Source organism: Triturus cristatus, chromosome 11 (assembly GCF_964204655.1).
Source record: "Triturus cristatus chromosome 11, aTriCri1.1, whole genome shotgun sequence".
Taxonomy (NCBI): Eukaryota; Metazoa; Chordata; class Amphibia; order Caudata; family Salamandridae; genus Triturus; species Triturus cristatus.
In genome coordinates this window covers 191,695,247-191,720,702 of record NC_140594.1, presented here as the reverse complement: position 1 = coordinate 191,720,702, position 25,456 = coordinate 191,695,247, and the positions used below count along the sequence as shown (strand labels likewise).

General features: G+C 43.8%; 1 protein-coding gene across 1 annotated transcript in view; it reads right to left on the bottom strand.

The window, feature by feature from the left end:
- The window catches only part of RPH3A (rabphilin 3A), an 889,811-nt gene that overhangs the window by 278,461 nt on the left and 585,894 nt on the right, over window positions 1-25,456 (bottom strand). The window contains exon 7 of the mRNA XM_085633027.1: window positions 25,232-25,270. Within this exon, the coding sequence (XP_085489153.1) occupies window positions 25,232-25,270 (39 nt within the window). The remainder of the gene's footprint in view (window positions 1-25,231; window positions 25,271-25,456) is intronic.

Below are 25,456 nucleotides of genomic sequence, written 5' to 3'. Positions count from 1 at the left end.
TACTCCAGCAAGGGAAGCGGAGGCTGTGACTCCCCTTCCCACGGTCCAGGAGGGCCGTGGGTTCAGGTAAGTGCCTGGTTTATTTTCATTTCGGGGCTTGTGGGCAGCATTACGGGGCACCACACTGTAAAGCATCTCACCCCTTCCCACACTTAGGCACCTCACGGGAGTAGGGACAGGCAATGGGAGCACTATTCCCTTACATATGACGCCAGCACAGCAGCCTGACTCGTTTTTTGTGTTTTCTCCGTTTTTTTCTACAGTTCCCATTCCACGGAGACGGACAAAGCCCTGCTGCAAGCCGACCGAGACCTGGAATACGCCAAGCAAGGACAACCCTAGGACGCTGACTGCCTTACTTACCGAAGCCTTGTTTTTTCTTTACCCCTTTATTGCGTTTCTTGTTCCAAAATGACCCTGCCCTCCCAACCTGAAAAGAAAGGATATACCCTGGAAGTATTTGGAATACCAACAATTGACGACTAACAAAGAAAAAAAACCCTCTTCCATACCCGTCAACCTTTTTGTGTCTTCTTGAGTGGGAGGGATGGTGGGCGCCCGGCACAGACTGACTTCTTACAGTCTGATTCTACAATGCGAGCAAATCTTCAGTCACAAAGTGACCTACCAAGTGAACATTATCTAGATAGGCCACTATCTGCAACTCCTTGTGATTGGCTACAACCACATGAATGGTGGCCTACAAGAAGAGTAGACAACCATCCCTGTGTCTGCCTTTAAATTGAGAATTCATTTTTTTAAGCAGTCTGTGTTCCTTAAAGGAGCCTGTAAAGCTTTAAAAAAATATCTAGTTCGGAAAGACTTCAGGGGGAGCAGGCAGTGGACCCCTGGACCAGTGCCTATTCCCCTCCAGATCACCCAACACCATCCACAAATAGGACCTTCCCTTTTTGTGACCTAGTTAACACCTCTTTTGAGGCATCAGTAACCGATCAATGGTTTGCAACTGCAATTGCAAACCTTTGATGCATGTGACACAGTTTCACATTTAGGACTAGATTTGTCTTTCACGCCCATTCCAAACTACAATTTGGTATGGGTTGCTAAACGTGTGAGTTTGTGGATCATAGGGTTTGCAGTTGCAAAACGGCTTTGTGCATCTGACCCATAGTCCTTTAATTTTTAATTGTCACCACAACAATACAGTTGAATATTTATTAGAACAATAAATGTTAATTTTTTTTAACAATGGATTTAAGGTGATGACAAAACTCACAATATCATTCGTATCAGGTGATAATATTGTGTAAGTTACGCGACAAATGTGCGTACTGGAGGCGATCCTGTGATGAAAACATTAATAATGAATGATTGTCAATTTGCACAGGGGATTATTCAAAGCTATCTTTAGGGGGGCGACAGTCTTTCGTCCTTCAAAGTAAGCAGGACTTCCTGACACAAAAACTGCAAAGTGAACAAACAATTCTATGCATGCTTTAAAAGTCACATGTTTAATGTATTTGTCATTGGCTGTATTGCTTAGGAATACCAGCACTTTGGGGTGTAAATGCCAGGACACCAGGCATTTCAGATGTCTTAAACTTTTGGGATGAAAAAAAAACGTTTCTGGATGACCCTGTGATGGGTGCCAGCTTTTGGGGCACATATTAGTAGACCTGAACCACGTCGAAGAGCACAGATTCGAAACTTTGATTGTAAACAATTACAAAAGGCGCCTTTCTACCTTTTATTTATTTGCAAAGTTTTATATAGCGCTGGCTATAGACCCGGAGGTCATGTAGGTAAAAAACTGTAGCAAGTGGATAAACATACATCATAACGTATGCCCAATGTAAACCATAAATGTAACCACTAAAGTACCAATCAAATAGACAGAATCTTTATACACGATTATAGTTAGAAAAATAATTTTATTTCTTCATTTGATATTCTTTTATGTATATTATTTTCTATCTTTGTTTGATATCATATATAACAATTTAATATATGGTAATATTTACAAGTCAGTGAGCAGAAAAATACAATAAAAATATTTCATCAAAAAAGACACAAATGACTGTGATATCATAAGGACAGGTAACAAAAGACTTTATAAACATGTAGATGATAGAAGCAATGCGGTAGATGTGAACTACGCGCGTTTAGACCCGGAGGTATCAGAGCGCTTTACAGGAGGATCAGAGCGTTACAGGTTACATACTTACATCAATTGCAGGCATCAAGAAGTAAAGACGTAGGAGAGAAAAAACAAACATGAGAAGCTGGGGAGGGAAGGAAACACAGCGGGCGATGAGGAAAACAATGTCAGATGTCTGGCTGGGTAGGTGTCGTCCGAGGGGGCGAACCAGGGCCAAAACTCCTCTATAGCTGCATGGCACAGCTTCACCGGGCATCGGCCAAGGATGCTCGGGCCCGAGGTAAGAACACACAGTTATTGTATTCGCCCAGGGGGCATCGTCAAAGTTCCATCGAAAGGCACCGGTCCTGGTGTTACTGGGAAGCGTTGTCCGCTAGGTTCTCCAGCTGGTCCCCAGGGTGAAAATGGTGAGAGGAGAGGTTAAAGGGACAGATTCCAGGGTCGGCAGATTGTAGGACAACCCATCGTTCATGCCTTCAAACCTCATTGGTGGGAGTGAAGCTGAAGAGGGTTTGTGCCTAGAGACCTGGTCCTCATCCGACTTTAGTCCTTCATAGCCCCCCACTGCGACATTGTAGATTTGTTCTGGGCGCCATTTTAGAGTCAGGCAAGCCCGGGCCTGGTTTTCTGAAGTCTTAATTTTGAGCCCACTCAGCGAGAACTATCTATGTGTCGCTAAGTGACTGAGAGGCTCTTGCATCATTTTTGATTATCTGAGGGTTATTCCCCTTCAGTGCTGGACTCCTCCCTGATCAGGCCGTTTTTCCTTTTCCAGTTACTCTACATCTGATGTGTATTATACCTGTGCCAAGGATTGCTGGTTCCTTGTGGGGACAGGTTAAGGTTGCATCTGCATCACCTTTAATTTATTGCTTCGTCCCCTCACTTGCTGTAATTGGGCCCGTGAACTGTAGGAGCGTCACGATCGGGCGCCATCCTGGGGTCAGGCAACTGGCTCCTCCCCATCGGACCTCTACTACTTGGGGCCCCCTGCCAGATTCCCTCGCTCCGATCAGGTATTTTGTGCCCGTTTCAGTGTGGGCTGACCCAGGGTCATCACCTGGCTCTCACGCTGGATCCCCTGCTTTATTCTGTAAGCGGGCGCCTTATGGACTCTGCATGGTGCACAGCGTGCGGCTCGCTCTCTCCTCTGTCCCTGCAGGATGGGCCCACACTATTGTCTGTTAGTCTTTGTGCGGAAGTGGAGGCTCTCGTGTACCCAGCTCCTCACCCTGTTCAGGGCACCTCTTTCGTTGGAATCTGCCCCGGTCTAACCGCCAAAGCTGTGGGAATCTCTCTGCGCCTCAACCAGGCCGCTCCCATTTCTTCGCAATTGGGCTCAATCAGTTCTTCTCTCTTCACTTCTGACTCACAATTTCATCTCTCAGCAGGTACATCGAGATGAGAGCCGAGGGGTGGGGGCGTTGTTTGTAGAATAGAATGGAGGTTGGCTGCAACACGGTGCACTACATTCGGGATCGGGCGCGTTCTCACAGCTCCCCAGGCGCCATCTTAGAATATTCACCGGCGGGGACGCCACAGCTGATATCTCAGCGATGCTCTATCTGAGAAGAGCGATATTGCTCTCCAGGTGATCCGCCTGCATTCCGGTGGCGGAATCGTTGTTTTGGGTGGCCTTTTGAAAGTACATAGGTGAATGCTATTGCTAATATTATATTATGGCCCTCATTATTTGTTTGTTGGAATAGGGTGGGGTATTTAACACACAAGGTAAATATCACTCCGAATTCCAAAATGTTGCCTTTTTTTTGGGTTCTTTCCTCCAATAAATTTCGGCTGGTTTGACCTTCGGAAATTTATCAGGAAAAACTGAGTGTGTGATCATTATGACAACTCCTAATTCTAATTCCTATCCCTGTGTTAAGGGCCAATGAACATTGCCTGCACTTTTGGGATCAGGCCCACCATTTGTCCGGTGAAACAGAACACCCTACTATATAAATAAGTAGCAGCAGCTGTACTTTTACACTAGTTCAGAAAGAAAACCCAGGAAAGAGATGCCAGAGTGTTAATTTGAATCACAAAGAGGTCGATGGTTTACAGAGAGGGCAGAGTTAAGGATTGGCCTTCAATATATGGTCCAAGGTAAACAGTGTATACTGAGGCTGCAGACAATTCACAGAAACACTACAGGTACATAAGCATTCTTTTCCTGCAACCTGTGGTGACCTCTTCTGGGTACTGAGGCATATGTATTTGGCTCAACTACCCCATGTGCTTTAGTGTATGGACTTGTTTGTTCCTATTCTTAAAAAAGGCAGTTTTTGTCATGTTAGACCCGCTTTCATCTTTTTACAATTACTCTAGAGGAACACTGTATTATATGTTCTTAGTTTTTTAAGGGCCTACATCAGACTTGGGGCCAGTTGTAATAAATTCTTCATGGACAAATCTCAGGCACAGGGGTGACTAAAGATCTTTCTTAATTAGAGTTCCTGCTATTTACTTTACACTTTAGCGGGCCAGGGTGGTTGGTTTTATGGTTATGATATGAGATCCCTTATTTGCTTTGCACTCTATGGGGCCATGAGGGATAGTTTTATTGTCTTGATGAGATTGTTTCTAATATAGCACCTGTTATTTATCCTGCATTCTATGGGGCTCTGATGAGCGATTTTACTTTGGTTGATATAACATTTTGTGTATTTTGCATTTTTGGGGGCTGCGATGATGTCATATTCCTTTATTTCTAGACTTCGCTTACTTCCTGATACAAGTTTTGGTGAAATGATGGAGCCACTGTATTGCCTCTTTTAGTCCTTGATGCTAATTTTGTACTGGGTTTGCTATGCGTTTATGGTTTTCTTTGTAAAAATTGATAACATGTGCATATTCTAATTATGCATCTGACATAATGTCTCTGTAATTCACTACTTTTTAAAGAAACACACAGAGAAAAATTGGTATTTCTCCTTCACAAGGCCTTGTATGCCAGGTTGCTAGGTCTTAATTAGCACATGTGCATAAAGAAGGCTCACTGACCCTGGGTTGCAAACCCTTGATGACATGAATGCAAGCATTTGTTTAGATCTCATTAGAGGTAGATGCCATTTACCTGAAAAAGCCTAGATGTATGTACCTTCTTATAAAATGAGTAATTCTGCAATGAGATTTAAGACATATGTACACATAGTATTTTATACCATAAGATAAATAAAAAGTTTCATCCCGTTACGACCATCTGTGCCCTCCTGCTTGATGACCACCGAAGTGCAGTTATCGTGTTATGGGAACTAGCATGCAATGAGATTTAAGACATCATATGTACACATAGTATTTTATACCATAAGATAAATAAAACATTTCAGCCTGTTACGGCCATCTGTGCCCTCATGCTTGATGACCATCGAAGTGCAGTTATCGTGTTATGGAAGGTAGCATGTGGCAGTGTGGTGGATGACTAAGTGTGAGATACAGATGCACAGTTTTGTGGTTTTCAGTATGCTGGTAACTGAACAGATCTGGAGGTCCCTGGATGGGGATTTTCTTATGATATAGTCTGCTTGACTTGTTTGTGTACTTGGCTGTTCAAGCTAAGATGTTATGTATAGTTGTGGTCCTGATCGGCATGGTTGGAGGGAGAGAGAAGTGGAGAGGTCTGTTGGGGTGGGCATTTTTATTATCCTCCCATATCTCAGTGTCGTTGTGTGGTGTAAAGAATAGATATTTGGAGACTGCAGTGGTGGACTATATTAAAGTCCTCCGAATAGTCCATGCATGTGTGACAGATCTCTTTTGCTATTACATTCCTGTTCATTTGGTGATGCTTATTATTTTGGCTGTACGGCGCTGATGATGGAGGGCCCAGCACAATTGTTCTGAGCTATGAAGAGCACCTTATGTTTGGGATTCTCCAGTGTTAGACCTGGCCCTTTGACAGGTTTATCCCCATATGTTTTGGCTTTTCCCTCCTATTTTTCTGACCCTGTTTTGATTGGCTATAAGATTCTGGGCACTTCACCACTGCTGAGCAGTGTTAAAGTGCATATATTGTGATATGACTGGTTATCCATGATTGGCATATTTGATTTATTGGTAAGTCCCTAGTAAAGTGCACAATGTGTGCCAGGGCCTGTAAATCAAATGCTACTAGTGGGCTTGCAGCACTGGTTGTGCCACCCACGAGTAGCCTTGTAAATGTATCTCAGACCTGCCACTGCAGTGTATGCACGTGCAGTTGTAAACTGCCATGTTGACCTCACAAGTGCACCCACGTGCCAGGCTCAAACTTTCCCTTTCCTTACATGCAAGGCACCCCTAAGGTAGGCCCAAGGAACTCCCATGGGCAGGGTGCAGAATATTTGAAAAGTAGGACATGTACTGATGTACAGTGTATTTTGTTTTTCACTATTGAAAGGCTATCTGTCCCATAGGCCAACATGGGAGTTGCTTAGTACCATTTTAAAAGTTTCACAGTTCATAGGGACAAGATAGAACAAGCATTGGCATAGCCAATAGGTTTCGCCTTTGGGACCTTGTAAGTGTTTAGCCAGAGCTATTGGCTTTGCCAATGTCTTTAAGCTGTGTTGTGCAGCAGCGTGCCTGCTGAGAAGCATGTTGAAAAGTTATAATAAAGTTTAGAAATGCACTAACCCCCCTCCCACACACCAGTAGTAGCTACAAATTTTAAAATATCATTTTTGTGAGCTATGTTCATTTAAACCTTTTAAAGTTTTTCCAAGCAACAAAATATATTAAGTTTAGAAAAACGAACAGATAAGGCCTACAAAGTGACCCCTGAAACAGGATTTAACGCATGATTTGCAATTGGTATAGATGCCCTAAGGCAAAAGTATGTACTTTACAAAAGAAAGTAAAACGAGAGTTGGAGCTATTGGTCTTGTAAATGTAAATGTCTTATACCTATATGTTATCGTGTGGAGTGGAGTGGATGTATGGTGTGTAGTGGTTTGGATTGGAATGGTTAGTTGTGGGGTTGTCTGGCGTAGATTTGAGTGGGTGCAGTGGATTTGTGTAGAGGAATTATGTGCATAGTAATTATGTGGTTTTGAGGGTATTGGAATTATGTGGAGTGGTATTGTGTGTCATGGAGTGTAAATATGTGGAATGGTATTTTGTGTTGTGTGTTGTGGTTGCTGCTGGGCCAGGGCTCACACCCCAGTCAACCAACAGCACAATTTCTTACAGTTGGCCAACACGAATAGCACATCTGAGTGGCATAATCTGAATACACTTATATTGAAAAAGACAATTCATAAGACTAGCACAAAGGGGCAAAAAGGAACTTTACAAACCAACGGGCAGCCAACAGAATAAATACAGAAAACTTAGTAAAGCTAAAATTTCACAGTCACGCTATTAAAAATGACAAATGAGCAATAAAATACCAGGTTAAGTTACAAGTGTTGAGACAGCATGTAAGGCTAAGGTGAAAACTGGCCAGCAATAGTGCAGAGCGGATCATGGTTGTAGAGAACAAATAAACGACTACTACGTTCCGTGAGAACATTTCCAGCACAGGAAGGACATTGAGGTTTGTTTTCCAGAAACACCCTCAATCCTACTGTGCTTGGTTTCTTTTGTACAAAACTGCCCCAGCCATGCCAGCTGGCAAACAAAACACACACAAAACAACCTCCCGCCCAGCGGTTCTCTCTGTGTATGGTGGACCAGCCACTACTGGGCCAGCAGTCCTTGCCTCTGTAATCCCAGACGTTTGGTGACTGTAGCGCCAAGTTCCAAACAAGCCTCTGATCCTTTCAAGGCAATTCACTGGAATTGTGTGTTTAGAAAAGTAATGAACTCTCTGTAGATCACTCATTATGCTCACTCACGCAGCGTCTTAAAATATTATCTAAACTGAACAGTTTCCCAGTCGGGCACTGGTGAGGTCAGGGCCGACTTTTTGCGTGGGCGAGCTTGGCGTAGGCCCACAGTGGAAAACTTCAGAAGGGCATCCAGAGCTGTGTGATTAAGGTTTTGCAGACAGCAGCGCTCCTCTCATATTGCTCCAACCTTGTCTGTGTCTCTGCGTGCTCGTTTCTGACAGGTTTGCCATTTGAAAGTCGTTTTAATCCTTCATTATCACTCCATAGATGAGGTTTTTAACACCTCGCTAGCTCCCTTCCTTGTCCTCCCGCCACCCTCTCACCCCGAGGCAGCAAAGCTGTGGGTGATTTAAGTGAGCTGGGGGCAGTCCGGAGACTGTCGTGTTCAGGAGCCAGTCCCTGCTCATCTAGGGACTGACCAGTGAACACCCAGGGCTCCCCTGCTGCCTCACTGTATTCACCTGCATCAGCATGGGTGCAAGTTTCTCTCAGCCCAGGGTGCTCTCCTCGCAAAGGCCCTCTCTGGGCGCGGTGGATTGTCAACTCAGCATTGCCAAGCGCTTCATCATGGCAATTCATGTACCTGCCCTGAGCGAAAACAGCACAGCTCCAACACGACAGGTAAACACTCACCCTACGCTGCTGCTTGAGCCTGCCTGCAAGTAGCAGGACTGTGCGCCAAGAAGCAGGTTGCCGAGTGTGCGCCCACAAGACGTGTGAACGCCTGTCTACTGGAGTTAGCGGCCTTTGGCCTTATCCATACAGAGACTCGTTTGTCTAGTTACTCAGAGCAATAAAGGTAGATGGTCACAAAACAAATACAAGTATTTGCATAATGTCACCGGAGTGACTGCTCGGCAATTCCCACAACCCCAACATCTCCCTTCTCACGAGATTGTCGAAATAATGCTGACTGACGTCAGTGTCAGTGGAATGTGTGGCAATCCCTAGACACACAAACTACCCTTCAAGAGCAGGAACACAGAGGCAGAGCATTGGCAGCCCAGGATCCTGACTCTGGAGTGCCCTGGACCCATCCAACTAAAAACAAGCAGCAATGAAAACAAGTGGGAGGGGTGGGGGTTAGTGTGGCCGAGAGCAGGGACACACAACGTTTACCTTGCGGGAGTGAGCGTGATAATTGCTAACAGATGGCACCGCTCGCTTCCAGCAAGGGAATCGCCAAACGTGCATGCGTTGCCATTTAAAGCAATGCAATGCATGCACGTTTTTGGCCTCAAAACTTAATCGATTTCTAAAGGTCTTTTTCCTAAGCAGCGCATGAGAGCTGCGTAGGCGAGACCTAAAAATTGAGTTTAGGCTCTCTAAACTCAAAATGTATGAACACACATTTTGGTGAAGATGTTTTTTAAATTCTGTGTTTGAAAATTGCACTTTTAGAAGGTGGGCATTTTCTTACTTTACCATTCTGTGTGCCTCTGCTGTTTGTGTATTCAGCGTCTGGTTTTGGAATGGCAGGAGCAGGGGATGTTCATTCATTCTAGACAGTCACAAGGGGGGTTGAGAGGAGTCCTGCCTTGCCTGGGTGACTCATCGCTGGCTTGAATAGACCTGGTCTGCATTTAGAGTGTTGGCAGGAGTTTCACTTGCACCTGAATAGGCTGAGTCTCCTTTTCACAATGCTGTTTCTTTCCCCTGTGGTCATTCTGCACCAGGGAGGACAGGACTGGTTTGGACTGGGTCCAGAGACCCTTCCCACTTAGAGAACAATGACATTTTGGGGTATAAGTACCAGACCTAAAACCCCAGGACTTTAGATTACTTCAAGGAACAAGGGGACCCTGACAAGAAGAAGAGCGGAAGGACTGTGTGAGGAGGGCTGGCTTTTCTGAGTGAGGGGTAGGTTGGCTTGCAGTTGCTGCTTCTGTCTGTGGTGGGGGAAAAGGACTGACTCTTTTTGCCATGCTGTGGTATCCTGCTTGTGAAGAATCTCCAAGGGCTTATGTGTGCTGGCCTCCTGTTGGAAGCCTCAGGGATACAAAAGACTTCAGGAAAGATCCTTGTTGGGTCTAAAAGTAGCCTGCCTGAAAGGAGGGCTAAGAACTGAGTGAGGAATGCTGCCTCTGATGTGTGTGGGGTGTGCTGGCCTGCAGTTACTGCTCTGGTCTATAGTAGAAGGACTAGACTGTTCTTCGCCCTTTTATTTTAAAGAAAAGCGTGTGAGGAGTGCTTTACTGGTCAGCCCAAAGCATGGGGAGTGCAGTTTCTGCTCCTGGGCTCTTTTTGGTACTTAATTCGCGAAGGAAGCGCTTATTCACCTAGAGTGTCTGTTAAAACTGCCTGCCTGATCGCAGGCCGATCACCCTACTCAGTAGGGTGCAGAGAGTGATTTGCCGCTACACCGTACTTCTTTGTAAGGTCCAGAGGGAGAGACGGTATGGGAAGCTCAGCCAGCCACTCGTCGGCTTAGCAAGCATTCAGAGAAGCTCCAGGCATTGCCTGGCAACCAGTCTGAAGCCGCAGAGAGAGAAGCGGCCACTGCAGCATCACCGATCAGCCCCCAGCCCCACCCATAGCTGGACGGAGCCTCGCAGGCTCGGGTGAGCTGGGGAAACAAAGGAAGGACCACAGTAGCGTCTTTCTGCCGGGCCGAAACAGCCCCCTTTGTTTGGACCCTAAGGCCCTCACGCCTGTCGGATGTGAGACCCAACAAGGGCTCTCACCACTGTGGTGGTGTTCTGCCCCTCTCCCTTGCAAAGATTCCAACTGGGAGCATTGTGATCTGGCTGTCCCACCGCTGGGCTTAATCAGGGATGGGCTGGCATTAAGAGGATCAGTGCGAGTGCACCGGGATGGTGTACTCGCAACCAGCTAACCCGAGGTGTTGGTCCCAAGAGTAAGGACCATAGGCAGTTTCAATTTGTTTGCCCACATTGCACCTGTGTGATCTGTGCCCCTTGTCTGTTCCGTGGAAACCGGTAGACCGTTTCCTGGTGGCACGGGCAGCCTGAACAGGGGTGCAGGGGAAGCCTCGTTATAAAAGCAAGCTTACCTGCGTTTTCAGTTTATGGAATGTTCGCACTATATCGTTTAGTTATCAAAGCAATGGTGATCTAATGCCTGTATTTACAAAGTGATTAATAACATGTGCAACTTCTAAGTAGGTGCTTAGTGCACTACGTGGTGTGTGTCAATCGCCCTATGGCAGGGTGACCTATGACCTATACCAGGATATTTACGGTGTCATGCTAAATGTATTGTTATGTCAGTTCATGCCCTAATGCTAATAGAGGATTTACATGTTTGTGGGCATTATTTCACGAGTAGCATATCTATGATCAGTAAGGGTGTTTTGATGACATCCATATAAAAACCTTTCTTTTAATGCAGGAATTGTAATGTTTTGACAATTGCCTAGTGGCAAAGTGATTTATGTGATTGTGGTCTAAGGTGTTTCATGAATAATACAGAGGATATTTTTATATAACCTTGTGTGGAGTCTTTTTGTGGTGTGCCTGGTGTGGCTCTGGCATAAGCCTGACTGCTCTGCCCAGCTACCAAGGGCTGATAAGGGGTTCTCTTGTGCGCGTAGCTCCCTTACACTGACTAGAGTGGTGGGTTCTGTCTGGCTTAGGTGCATACCCTAGCCAACCAGAAACTCCATTTCTAACATCCAGCTACAATAAAAATGTTCTCTGTGAGGTGGGAACAATGTGTTAAGCAGAATGTGAAAGGGGTTTGCTAATTTGGTTGCGAAACTACACATTCATGGTGTACAATCGCATTGAAAATAAACAACAGAATTTGCTTGGATTGGTCGAGCACTTAGTGTAGCACACAATTATGTGTGTGAATTTAATGCTGGTTATCATTTTATAAAACTAAAATAAATATCTTAAAGAATCAACAAAAATGAAAGTCGTAAATAGCCCAGTGGCTTCCACACCAAAAAAGTCATTCGAAGCACAGTGCTGACAGACACACATTTTCCTACTGGATTTAAACCTGGGATAACCTACAAAATCATACAGTGAAACAAACAGTGAAAAGGAATAGCGCAAACTGTATTCCAGTTATAAATTATGGCCCAATGGGTGGTGTCTCATGAATATTTTCAGATGACTCATGAAACTTTTAAATTCAAATGGGAAAATTACATTTCCAAGAAAGATACCAGAGGTACATGCATTTTACTTGCAAATGTTAGTAGAGGCATTTCTAAAACATATTTCCATGTTCACCCCTTTGTATACAAATAGTTGATGGATGTGCATCAAAATGGCCGCCAGTAGTCGGATTGCAGTAACGTAGGAGAACTGTCATGGCGAACGCATGGCTCAGTTAGGGCCCACCCTCATGATACCCTTCAAACAAGGAAAAACATTTGGTGCTAAACAGGTGAAGTGATCGGAAAAGAGCTGGAGACATAAGTTATCTGAAACGAACATGCTACCTTATGCTGGCAGCGCAAGGTAATAGCAGTAGATCACAAACTGACTGCGGAGGTATCTCATGGTTACAGTTTGCGAAATGCAGCTGTGTTTCCCTTCCAGTGACAGAGGCTTGTTTGTTGGTGTTTTGCAGAGCAAACATTATTGTCCATCTATTATATTACAAGTTGATTGATGGCATGACAGTGGTTTAATGCAACAAAGCACAATGTAGGGCCATATCTGATAAAGCAGCCGTCCATCTTCATCATTAATCTAGGTAATAGGCATTCAGGTGATATTTATTGCAGTGAGTAGAAACACAGAAAGCACTTAAGCTTCTGAATTGCACAGAAAATACCATCAGCCAATCTTTTGCCGGCAATACATATAGACATTTTGTCAGGTGCTGCGTTGCAGTTTGGTGCATCTATTTTTCATCAGCAAACACTGCAGTACTGCAGTGATGCAGCCATCTTTTACTGGTGTAAAGCGGAGGTGTCCAATCCCACAAGGCAGCATCCATTTTGGGCTTTTCAGTATAATCAGCTATTATATACATGACCCCCACTCAGCTTAATGATATGACATTTTATCTTATGTGGATAGCCTAAACATGGAGCATGGATTCATCCCTTAAGAACCAACATAGCACATCCCACTATAATTCTGGGAAATAAAAATGATCAGCCTGATGGATAAAAAAACATTAGATAGCAAATCATTGATGGCTTTGTAATGCCATTTCGCAATGCCATCTTTTTTTGCACTGCGAAGTCCGTGCCGATTCATCTGAGGACAAAAGTCAATTTGCAGCGATTCACAGAATTCTAGACTGGTGTATATTATTACCTCTGGTCTTTACATTCACCTTCACTAGATGTTATGATTGCAGCCCCTGTCCTTTAATTCACAGGGACTAAAAAAAAAGAAAGTTTCAAGAACTGAATGGGCATCGGTGGAGATTGTAGCAGTCCCCTAGACCACTGTCTGTTCCACCACCACAGCCTCCCCCACTGTTGCCTAAATCCCCCATTCACCAACAGGCAGCTGTACCTCACAGACAGCTTCCCCTTGCTAAAAGAATACCACCATTTTTCAGGCTTCGTAAACCATTGATACCTCTCTTTCCGATTCTCAAGTACGTTGGGATGTTCCTTCATGCCCCCTTGTATTTATGCCTCCTTGTCAGTCAAAGAGTTGCAATCTGGACACCGCAAGGTACAGACCCCTTTGCATCTCATAGTTTCTCATCTGTACACAGAAACTGGGGATACAGCCATTACAGTCTGGCTGTTTCCACACATGCCGTTACAAGGCATGCTCCATTACAACACTTAGCATTTACTGTATATTTTTTCACTACTAAAGGTATGTAGTATGTATGGTGAAGGCATATGCGTGGAAACAGCCGCGTTGGTAGGCAATCCACGTCGTTGGAGGAATGGAGAGACTCTTCCGCTTCCTCATGATGTCCACCGCATTTCAGACGAGCTGCCTGCACGAGGCGAAAGGTAAGGGGGATTGGGCCTGGGGAGGAGGGCTACTATTTTCGGGGTTCGGGTTAAAGAAGGGCTGGGGGCAGTGGAAGGGCGGGGGGTCATGCAGGGGTAAGGGTTTAGCAAAGGGGAAGGGTTTTTTTTTTAGAAGGGTCGGTGACCGGGACTGGAGTGCACCAGGGACCGAGATTGGGGTTTACGGTAGGGGTCAGGGAAACATGTCACACATATGCCTTTGACATACATGCTTTTACAATGAAATTCATTGAAAAGGCATGCGTGGTGAAGGCGTATACGTTGAAATAGCATTTGTGGTAATGCTTTGCGTTGTAATGGCATTCGCATTGTAATGCATGTTTAGTAAAGGCATGCGTTGCAACAGAATGCAATGTAATGTCATACATCCCGGTAACTTCAATATTTGCACTCGCAAAGCCTGCATAGGTTATGAGAGTGGCAAACCTTTCAAACATCTGGAAACTTGAGAGAAGATACAGAGTAAGCAACAATTTAGGAGGCATACACCTGGCAATGTCTAGACAATCTTTTATTTCATATACTATTTTGAATCACAATGTTTAGGGAAAATCAGTCTACCTTCTGCAGTTCCCTCTAATTGTTCTTATTTGGTTCTCATTTTTTATTTATAATGTGGACAACCTGGAAAAAGGGGTCCACCGGATGTACTCTGTAGAAACCAGGTGTTTCAATGTATAAGCAGGGACATCTTAAGGATTTTGGGGGCCCCCGAGACAATCGTATTTTGAAGGCCCTGTTCAGAACAGCTTTTAAGTTATGATCCTGTTTCAGCTCTTTCATGCTTTCTTTGGCCAGGTCACAGGCACAATCGTCCAAATTCCAAAGGCGTTTGCATCTGATATTCAGCGATACTGAGGTGTGCTTTCAATATTCAACACAGCAGCAGTTCATTAACATTACTGCAAATACTTGTGACACCTTTCCAATTCTCATAAGTGAGGTCCTCTTTTGATCTAAAATAACTTTAATTATAGATGTTGTATGAAACATTAACACGTTTCTCTGCAAAATGTTTGTAACAAGCTCTCACACATTAAAAATAAATTAAAGAAAAGAAGTAATTAAAACAGTTTGGCTGTATCAGGGGGTCCCCTGAAAAGCTGGGACCCTAGGCGACTTTGCCCATGCCTTATAAAGTCTCTGTGTATAAGGGAGTCAAGAAGTCACCTATAGCAGTCTCTTCTGGGGGGCCCCACATGCCCTCCAATGCCTGTTTGCACATGTACAAGGGAGTCCCCTTATATATGGTGACAATATAAATTACTTTTTGTCTTTTCAGTGCCTTCCTAGCGAAGGTGGGCCTTCACTGATGCTTCAAGGCACTAGACTACCACCCGGGAGAGAAGCAGAATGACTATGGAAGAAGGAAAGAAAAGAGAAGTAGATTGCTGAGAAGGAAGCAAGCGATCATGAAGGGGCGTCAACCAATCGTATGCTGCAGCAGATATGAATGTACCATCTTCGTAAAACCGCAGGTGGAAGCGTTGAGGAAGGGAGAGGCTAGAATGGAAAGATACTCAATATTGTGCTTTATTATTTTTTAGAGGTATGATATAAATAAATCACACAATCCCAACTGAAGCCTCAAGACTTCACATATACAAACATAAGTTTGAATATAACCATCTCTATAACACAGAAAGACACTAAATAGCAGCAAAACAACTATTTTAAATTCAACCAGTTGCGATCAATACAAAGTTACAGCCCTAAAATGGTCTCCCTCATTACAGAAATTCAACATATTTAATCATAATGCAGCAATAATCAATACGTAAACACAGTGTACTTTCTCAAACTCATCCATTACTGTGTAAAGTGCCATATGAATGGCGGATATGATGGAGCAAGATTTTGGTCGAATAAACCTGCTCGGATTATACCTCCTACGCGTGGAGTTATCAACAAAAAGTTGTGAAGTTAACCGATGGGGCTTTTAGAGAAAGATAGTAAATGTACAGGAGAAAACGAAAAATAATTTCTGTAGGTCACAAATGCTTTTCGGCACACGAGGTAGCATGAGAAATAATGATAAGAGTTTGGGTTTTTATGTATAAGAGAGAAGAGATTTATTTTCCTTTGTTCAACCTGGAAATTGCACCATAAACGTGAAGAGTGCAAAGCGAATAAAAGAACATGTTTATAAACGAGTTTAATATTTAATGCATAGAATACATGTTTAGCAATAATTGTGTTTATGTTAGAATAACAGTACTGAAGCATTTATGTGAACCAATAATTAAAACCTGTCCTGTTTTTCCTAGAGAATGCCACGCTTTACAAAGAGGGCCTCAAACCACTGTTGGGATCAATTTTCTCTCTTTTTCTTAACGTAGGCTGCAAAAAGAAATGTTTTTGTCCTTGTAATGGATTTTGTGTTATTTTTCTTGTCGAATCCTATGTGAAATATAAACAGTGGAACTTCCTCACTGTCCGGAGAAATGTTTCATTTGTGGATAACGGCGTTAACAAAATGTTGCGAAGAGGTGAAAAGTGTGCACGGGATTCAGGAGGAGGATATTGTGGTTTCCTCTGCTGAAAGACCATGATGACATCCTGGCTCTAACAAAGAACTTTTGAAAGTTGGGTGTGATGGAACATCCTATGCTTTTGGACCAATGAGAACTGTGGAATGCTTGGCGAGCGCATCTTTTTGAGTGCGTGCACACCTTCGAGAGAGCATCTTCCATGAGTGTCGTGGCGAGTGAAGCTGTATCCTTCAGCTTCCTCTTTGGCTGCTGCCAACTGATTCCTGACTCTTTAACTTTGCTCCTCATATCTTCGTGAGTTTGCCCAGCTTTCCCTTCCGACTGGAGGAATGGCTTTTCAGACTATTAGCATGCTGTGCTATAGTACTCCTCTAGGTTCGTATGAATGTTTGCATTGATCTATTTACAATGCTCTTTTGTCTTTTCTCCTATCCACTCACTCATACTCGTTAAATGAGATGTTATTGTGAATCGCTTATTTCTTTTGTGTGATAAACTGTGATTCAATGCTGTGTTTGCTGGTTGATTATTTATATTCTTGAGAAACAGATAAAGCATATTCAGAGTCTGTAATTTTTGGGTGAGTGTTATTAATGCGATACATATATGGTGAGGTTTAAGTTTGTTAGTTTGTTGTAGAAATATTTCTCTCAATGTAGGTCCTCATAGGGGGGAATATTACGTGTTATCAATTTGTCAGTCCCTGTCAACTCTCCAAAGATTCATCAGGGAACCCAGTAATTATGGGTCTGGGACAAATTTAGTTTATGTGGGGAAAGATAGGTGGTTATTGAATTTTGTTATAAATGGTAAAAAAAAAACACCTCCCTCTTCCGCTGCATCACAGTACTAGTTGAAAAGTATACAGCAATGCAAACTGATCTGAATTTTAAAAAAATCCTGTAGTTCAAGTAAAATTTGGAACAGCTAGGGTTGTGACATTATGGCCTCAGCTGGCTCCTCCATTGGAAGTGTTTCCAAGGGGTTCTGCTGCTCTGTGTATGCCACCACATTTGGGGCCACCCTCCTAATGCACTCTCTTCCTGCCTGGGTCTACCATTCTCAGATGGTGGATCCAGGCAGCAAAGTTAGTAAGGGACAACACACATAGGTTGCAAACTCCCTGAAGATCTTCTGTATTAATTTTTCTTTTTGCAGAAATAAACCTTGACCTCGGCCTTTGTTTTTGCCAACAGAAGAAAAAATAGCAGCCGCTGAGAATTGGCTGCCAACCAAGATGGCATTTTTTGTTAAAAGTGCTTTCGCCACCTGCTTTCAACAAAATGATCCCCAACGAAATGGTGAGATCTTGAGTAGGCAGACCTCCCCCAAGATAGCAGAAGAGGTGAACTCCGCTTTTTCAGGGCTAATGGAAAACACAATATCTCATACACACGAGATATGGGACGCCAGTGTAAGATTCACAGTAGGTTGGAAAATTCCTTAGAGGAGGTCAGTTTCATTGATTAACTTGCTGAGTGCTAATCTAGCGAGTTATGTTCAGGTCTGTCCTTCCTCTTGCCATGTGTCACAAATTTCTGTGCTGAAAGAAAAGAGACCGTCATATCATGACTCAATATTCCAAAATAGTGTGACTATCTATGTCTCTTTTGTTTACTTATCATCTGAGTTTTTTGTAAAGTGCTGGATGACTACTTTAGAGCGCTTCTGGGATTAAATTTGAGAGGAGGATAGAGTGAGGATGGTATTAAAACCGGTTCAGAAGCTGATACTCCTTAATTCCCAAAGCAATTGTCACCTTTCCCATGAGGACAACAGCAAGAAAAGAAATACAGGACACCTATCTGGAAGGATGTTTTATTGTTTTGGAGAGGATGTTCCTCAAGTTCAGAACTTTATTTATAAATACAATTGTTTTGATTCTGTACTCAGCGTAAAGCTTGACCAATTCTTCAATATTCAGCCATATGCTAAAATATGTTTTTGTGACACTCTTCACTCAGGCACAACAACATGGTTCTTATATGCGAATTACTTGGGCTCTGACAACGAGCAGCTTCTTAATTCCTTTGGGGAGAACAAAAATAGTCAGAATCAGAATTATGGGATCCAGTGGAACATTGAGGATTTGTTTTGTTTCACCCAGATATTCCATCTTCTGAAAGCTGGGCAAAATTAAGAATATCTAGGGAAATTGGACCTGTAATTACGAATTACTTTGACAATTCCTAATTTTAAGGAGTCATTCAGGGCCCCACTTTTAATCCCCCAGTCACTGTGGTGTCAGAGTTAGTGGTACCCCCAGGTGTAGAGTTACAGGGAGGATTATCAGACAACTCCTATGGACATGGTGTATATCAACCACACATAAGAAGTGAACCTTTACAGAAAGGGGGGCCATAGATGAAACCTAAGACAACAGTGCAAATTCTGCAACTTCTAGCTTTCTAAATTATTTTCACACCCAACTTCTGTTAAAAGCAAATCAATTAAATTAGTTGGGGTGCAATGCCTTTCCTGGGTCTCCAGCGTGCAGAGGACAGGTGAAACATAGATCCACCGCCAGCGTGTTTACAGAGGACTGTCATACGTGCTTATTTCAGTGCTTAATTTGTGTTGGGTGGTGAGCACCAACATTCATTTTTGGGACCAGGAATTATTTTTCAACATCAGAATTCGACCAAGAGCAGCAGAGGGATACACAGAAAAGGGTGAAAGGTGGAGCAAGAGAAAGATAGGAAAACAGTGGCTGAAGGAGACAGCAGGGATGAAAAGAAATCCTAAAAGTGAGATAAAAACTGAAGTGTAGGTTGGTGAAGAAAGAGGTTTGAGGCAGAATCACAAGTAGGCAGCATTGGTATTCGGAGGTACTAGCCTGTTAAAATTTAAAAAGGGCTTAAAAACTTGCCTGTTTAAGGCATATTTCTCATGCTTAGTCCGTCCTGACCTGTATGTGTTAAGGGCAGCGCCTAGATACCCCAGGGTATTTGTTGCGCTTTATAAATTTCTCATCATCATGCTAGCATTCGGTGGTGTTAATAATTGGCTACGAAGGAAATTTTGGCATCATTCACTTTATTTTACAATTTAGATACAGGTCTACTTGCATTCTTGTATTTTTTTCTGAAATTAGCTACAAAGACTTCTAAATATCGTGACACCAAACCAGTGCTTGATTTGAAAATAAATATTGCCGCAGCCAGAAGTTCTGCTGTTAAACATGCGGCCGGTACAATTAAATGTGGGTGCTCGAAATCCCAAGGCTGCCTACTCCTAAATCCCCCATATGCCTCCTTAAACCACTAAAAGACACCCCTTTCCTCTTAATATATCAATCCTGCAAGTTCCTGCTTTCTCCCTTTGAGACGCTTTTTCTGTCTTTCTCTTCCTCCCTCTTTCCACTTAAATTTTTTTTTCTCTCTTGCTCTCTATAAATGTCTAATGCAGACGAATAAGTGCTGGTCCCCAAATATAAGCACCGGGACCCACCACCAGCAGCAACCAGCCAGTGCTTAATTTGAGCCGGTGCTTTCGGGTGCTGAGCACCTGCACTTAATTGGTTTCAGGTGCTCAGCACCGTCACCTAATTGTCAACACCACACTTAGGGCAGTCTGCCACATCGTGGTGCTGCTTATGTAATTTAGAGATGAACAGTATAACAGTTGTTTAGGAAAACAATATACAGTAAAAAATTGCTAATACCTGCCTCACCAGCCACTCCTTTAGCTTTGGGGACCTGGAATAATCTGAACTGTCGCATTTACATGCGAGAGAGATGGTTAGTGGTTGTTTTGGCAGCGATGACAGGGGCGATGGGTAGTGCAAGCTGCAGTGGCCTCCTGGTAAGAGCCCTGGCACTTAATATTTTACAAATTAAGCACTGTAACCAGCTAAAATTAAGCACTGCGCCAAAAAATGTATTGTACGAACCAAGGGCCCCTTTTATCTTGCCACAAATATGGTAGAAAATCTAGCATTTTATTTGAAGGCAAGTACTGCATCTCTTGAAAGAAAAGCTTGCAATGGGCTTGGTGACACTGTAAGGCAGTGAGTCACTTAAGTTGCCAGGAGCAACTGAAGCAGCGCTGACCTTCATCAACGCAAACCTTTCATCCTACGGACGATGCAATTAATGCGTGCGCCGGGCACTGCAGGCACCACAGGGGAGAGTGGGAGGAAGACAACGTGAAACTGCACCCCCTCTACCTCTGGAGCGCCTCACCGACTGCTCTTCAATTCATTTGAGTCACTTTGCTTTTTTATGAGCATGCTGAAATATGCAAAATAGTATTCATTAAAATAGGAACTCAACAAGACTTAAGGAGAAGAAAAGAACACAGTAGCCGGATACTAGCTGCTGTGTTTAAATCTCACCCAGGCACACATTGAAAAGTTAAAGGGTATTAACCGGTGCACATATGTTTGATATGAAGAAATATTTCATTCAGTCTAATTGGGCTTGGTCTCAGGGGACCCATTGGAGCCTCATTTCTTTTACCACAGTGAGCGGTGAGCGGTTGGTAAAGTACATGGGACACCTCCTTGCCTCCCCCCTCCAGCCTGGTGCCTTCTCCTTGCACTTTCTCCTTCGGTAGCTTCCTGTGGACCTATTGAGGTCCTGCCTTCCAGGAGTGTCACAAGCCCACTGAACCCCACCATGGAACCGGGGGGCAATTTCCTTGCTTGCACTGGGGCAGCTGCCACCCTTGCGTACCACTGCGGTCCATTAGAGTTCTACGCAGGCTCTATATTTTCTAAATGAAACTGCTGTGAAGGCAAGATGGTGGAGGGGGCAGATACCAACCCCCCTCCCCCACAGCAATGCCAAAGAATCATTTACTCTTTGGCATAATTTATTACACAGATAAATACTTCTTACACGTAGAAGAAATTGTGGCATTGAAAATGATTGAAGCTCACTGCCACACCGGTACCTCCCCCTACCCTCCATCCACACTGGCGAGAGAGACACTTCCCAGTCGCGGAATTTCAAGAATGCGCTTCCATGCACACCATCAATAGAACGGCCTTCCGCCACCTTCAGGAACAAAGCCAAGCTACATCCTCTTCTGCAGGGGTGAAACTCCTAATGCCTTTCATCCATCCAACCTAGGGCAATACGCTCCCCCCACAATATGATGTGTCTCATGCATAGGGAATGTGTCTATGCCAACCTGAATACCCTCCCCACTAAACAGCCCCACCCCCTTTACTTCATGTGCAATCTGGCACCGTCAACGTTTTGAGCTGCATAGGTAGTGAGATAGAGAGAGAGAGAGTGTGCGTGTTTGTGTGTGAGAGAGAGAGAGAAAAGAATGATAAGTGAAAATAAAATAAATAAACATATGCTTCCTAATATCAGTGAAGTTGGCAGGCTGGCACCGGATACTGTCTTGATATAAAAAATAGTACTCATTTAATTTGGTTACAAACTCGGTAATATATTTGATCTAATGTGGTTAGTTATAATCCGAACACATACTAAAATAGGTTAAGATTGGGTCCTTAAAAACCTTTCACGAAAATACATTTGAATAAAAAACTGAGATATGGAGAAGAAAGAGGCTGCATCACTTGTCCCCTGCAGGCTTTTGTGGTTGTCGCTCACCATCTCCAAGAGGGATCATGCAACTAATTCATATCCTCAAACTAATACAGAGCCTCCCTGTGGATCTGAACAGATTGAAGTGTCTTTGGATAGAGATTATGGGGCGCCCGGTTTTATCTGCCAGAGAAAGCATATCTGGTCTTTATGTCAAAACGTGATTTTCTAATTGTATTGGAAGGGCCTTTCAGATCTGCAATTTTAGGCTGTACATATATTTTAAAGAGTATTAAAACACAAAGGTAGATCCAATGTCTGTTCCACCATCTCCTGTAGACATATTCATTCTTATCACATTTTTCTGTCATAGACGCCTTTGAGGGCCAGATGTACGACCGTTTCTGCATGCGAAAACTGGTTTGCAAACCCGTTTGCGCATGCAAAAACAGTATGGGCCATGTACAAAGCCTATTTTGTTTTTTGCGACTCGCAAAATAGTGTTTTGCGACTTGCTAGTATGAAGGGACGTTCCCTTCCTAATAGCGAGCGCAACCCCATGTATGAATGTTTTGCATCCGCAATTGCGGGCGCAGAACACTCGCAAATTACAACCCTCTTCAAGAGGGTGGTAATAGACTCGCAAAAGGGAAGGTGTCCCATGGGACCCCTTCCCCTTTGCAAATGCAGGGGAAAATATTTTTCAAGGGCAGGCAGTGGTCCCAGGGACCACTGCCTGGCCTTAAAAAATGAAACAAACACATTTCTATTTTTTTTTTTAATGCATCGAAAACGGGCTGCATTAAAAAAAAAACCTGCTTTATTTAAAAACAGTCCCAGACATGGTAGTCTGCTGAGCCCAGCAGGCCACCATACCTGGGAGGGCCTGCCATTCCCAATGGGGTTGCAAATTGCGAGAGGCTCATTAATATTCATGAGCATCTCAATTTGCGACCCCATTGGGAATTGCAAACAGTGTGAAATACACTGTTGTACATAGGAAATAGCGCCTCACAAATTGTGAGTCGCAAAAAACTCGCAATTTACGAAGTGCTATTTTCTTGGTCATACATCTGGCCCTAAGTGAATTACTACTTCTCTTCCCAATTTTTTTGTTTATACTTTGTTTTATAACCGTGGGCTAACAAGGGAGTAGACACAAAAATAAAATACCTCCCTCTTGGAATTATATTGCACTAGAGGATGAAGTGAAACTTGTTATTCGGCTATTTTAAAGTTAGGTCACTGGATTTGGTGCCCTAATCCTTCCATTCTTCTTTCCATCTTTGTTTCTTTCTTTGCATTCTTCTTGCACACTTCCATTCGCCCAAGACTTATTATTTTCTTTGCATTTTTCATCCTTTCTCTTTTTAAAAAAAATAATGTTTTTGATTCCATTGCCACCCTTCGGCCCCCACCCCACAACTGTGTCATAAAATCGTCGTTCTTGCAGTGTTATTAGCTTCTGTTTCTGTCTTGTACCTTCGAGTCACAGATCAAAGTTAAGAAGGACCTCCATAACTATTTAATCTGTGCACGGCCACCAGGGCCGGACTGGGAACCAAAACCGACCCTGGCAAAGTGCTCGGCCATCCCCTCTGGGGCTTGGGGGTGCCTCCGAGCTCTTTACCAGGGTCGGTTTTCGGCCGATTTTGTTACAGGGCCGATTTTGCAGCTATGCTGCAAAAACGGCCCTGTAACAAAAACGGCCCCCGGGGCCCAAAACCGGCCCCAACCCGTGTGACACACCGGGGGATTGCCCGGTGCCCGCTACGGCCAGTCCAGCCCTGACGGCCACCCCTGTGGAAGCTGGAGCCGCGCTGTGCCCTTGTGCCCTATCCCAGGTGAGCAACGTCAAGTGGTGAGAGCAGCCCAAAGGAAATAATCGAATCAAATCAGTAAGTGGATTCTACTGATACAATGATCATTACCGCCGAAGAAACAAGACAGGCACGTCTGTCAAAGGATAGGGCCTTGATGCACAAACAGTACCTTCATTCCAGTTAAATATGCGTTAAGACAGCAAGGACTCTGGCGGTCTGGCTTCCTTTGGAATCTAAAAGACACACAATTGATGGACGGAATGCAGAACAAATCAAAACATTCACCCCCAGTCAAGAGATCTGGGTTAAATTCATCATTCTTTTGCTCACCATGCCACCCCAGTTTAGACCTGGCCATATGCAAATATGTATTGACCCTGTGCCTCATGGGATCAGTCCAGCACGAACTGCCAAGCCAGGTCCTCCCTGGACCGGAAACAAGCATCCTAGGACCGGTTTCGGGGTTTCACACCTCTTCAGCCAGGATAGCTTGAATCCGGCAGATTTGGCCAACGAGGGGTAAAGCATGTGTTGGGTTATCTCTGCTTTGTTTTACAAACAGTACAACTGGGTATCATGAATAAAAGTGGTTTGTTCTGCGCTTCGTTTGCTTGATTAAAAAAAATCCTGGACTGAAGCGGACTCCACTGCTGGCTTCAGGTTAAACACTTATAAATACCAGAGCTGTCCCTACTCTTTGGTAGAAACCTAATATTTAACTCTTTCAGAAATATGTCATAAAACGTGAGCATCATTTACGTCCTGTGCATTGAAATTCCAAATACCACATAGCTTCATCTTAACTGAGTATAGTTTAGGTAATGGTATGAGAAAGATTTGTGGCCATGGCTAAAGGAAGAGGGCTAGCAGGACAAAGATGTGCCTTTCTCAAGAGAGAGAGAGGACTCTGCAGAGCAGGGCCAGCCTTTCCCCGGCTGGAATGGGGATCCTTGGGTGAAAGCAATGTTGCACCCCCTTACAACTCTTGAGGAACAGTACTCCACCCACCAGCACACATCTCTGCACCAGTTACGGCACGACAATCAGTCGAGATCTATGTGACTTATATTGCATGTTTACTAAAACAAACTTTGAGATGTTGGGCTTCCGAAAAAGAACTGGTTCGCAGCGGGTACACAAGAAGGTACTCCGTTGGAGTATCCAGAGAACAACCCTCACCCAACCGAGTGAGTACAGATTAGTGCGGAGGGCTGGGTTTTCCCACAGGGATGGAGTTGCCCGACCTCCGGGCCAGAACACACCAATGTTGCAGTAAATATTTCCCATAATTTCACTCGGCGAGGAGGTGACACTCAAAGCAGTCATTATCCCACAAGGGGCAGGGTTTTATGAAACCTGAGACTATACTAAAAAGAATACCAAGTGAACATTTACATTAGAGAAATATTTAATGAAGCAAAATCTTATGCTACTGAAACTATGCGTAATCACAAACATTAACAATTCACAACTAGCAGCCATGCCTACTGTTGAGCATGCAGATAAGCACAAGGCACGGGTTAATATCTTGTTGACATTTCCTTTCAAATTTCTTACCATAGGAGTCTTGATCAACAGGGGGCCCAGCCTCTTGTCCTTGAAAGGAAATGGAAGCAATTAAGACATGTAGAAAACATATCTGTTGTCTTCAAATTACAACACTGTACAATTCTAAACTGTCAGTCATTAAGACATTTCACCAAGGACATCTGAAAAGCATTAGCACATGTGCAAAGCAGGATCATTTATAGTTAAGAGAATATTCTCTTAGTAGTCAACATG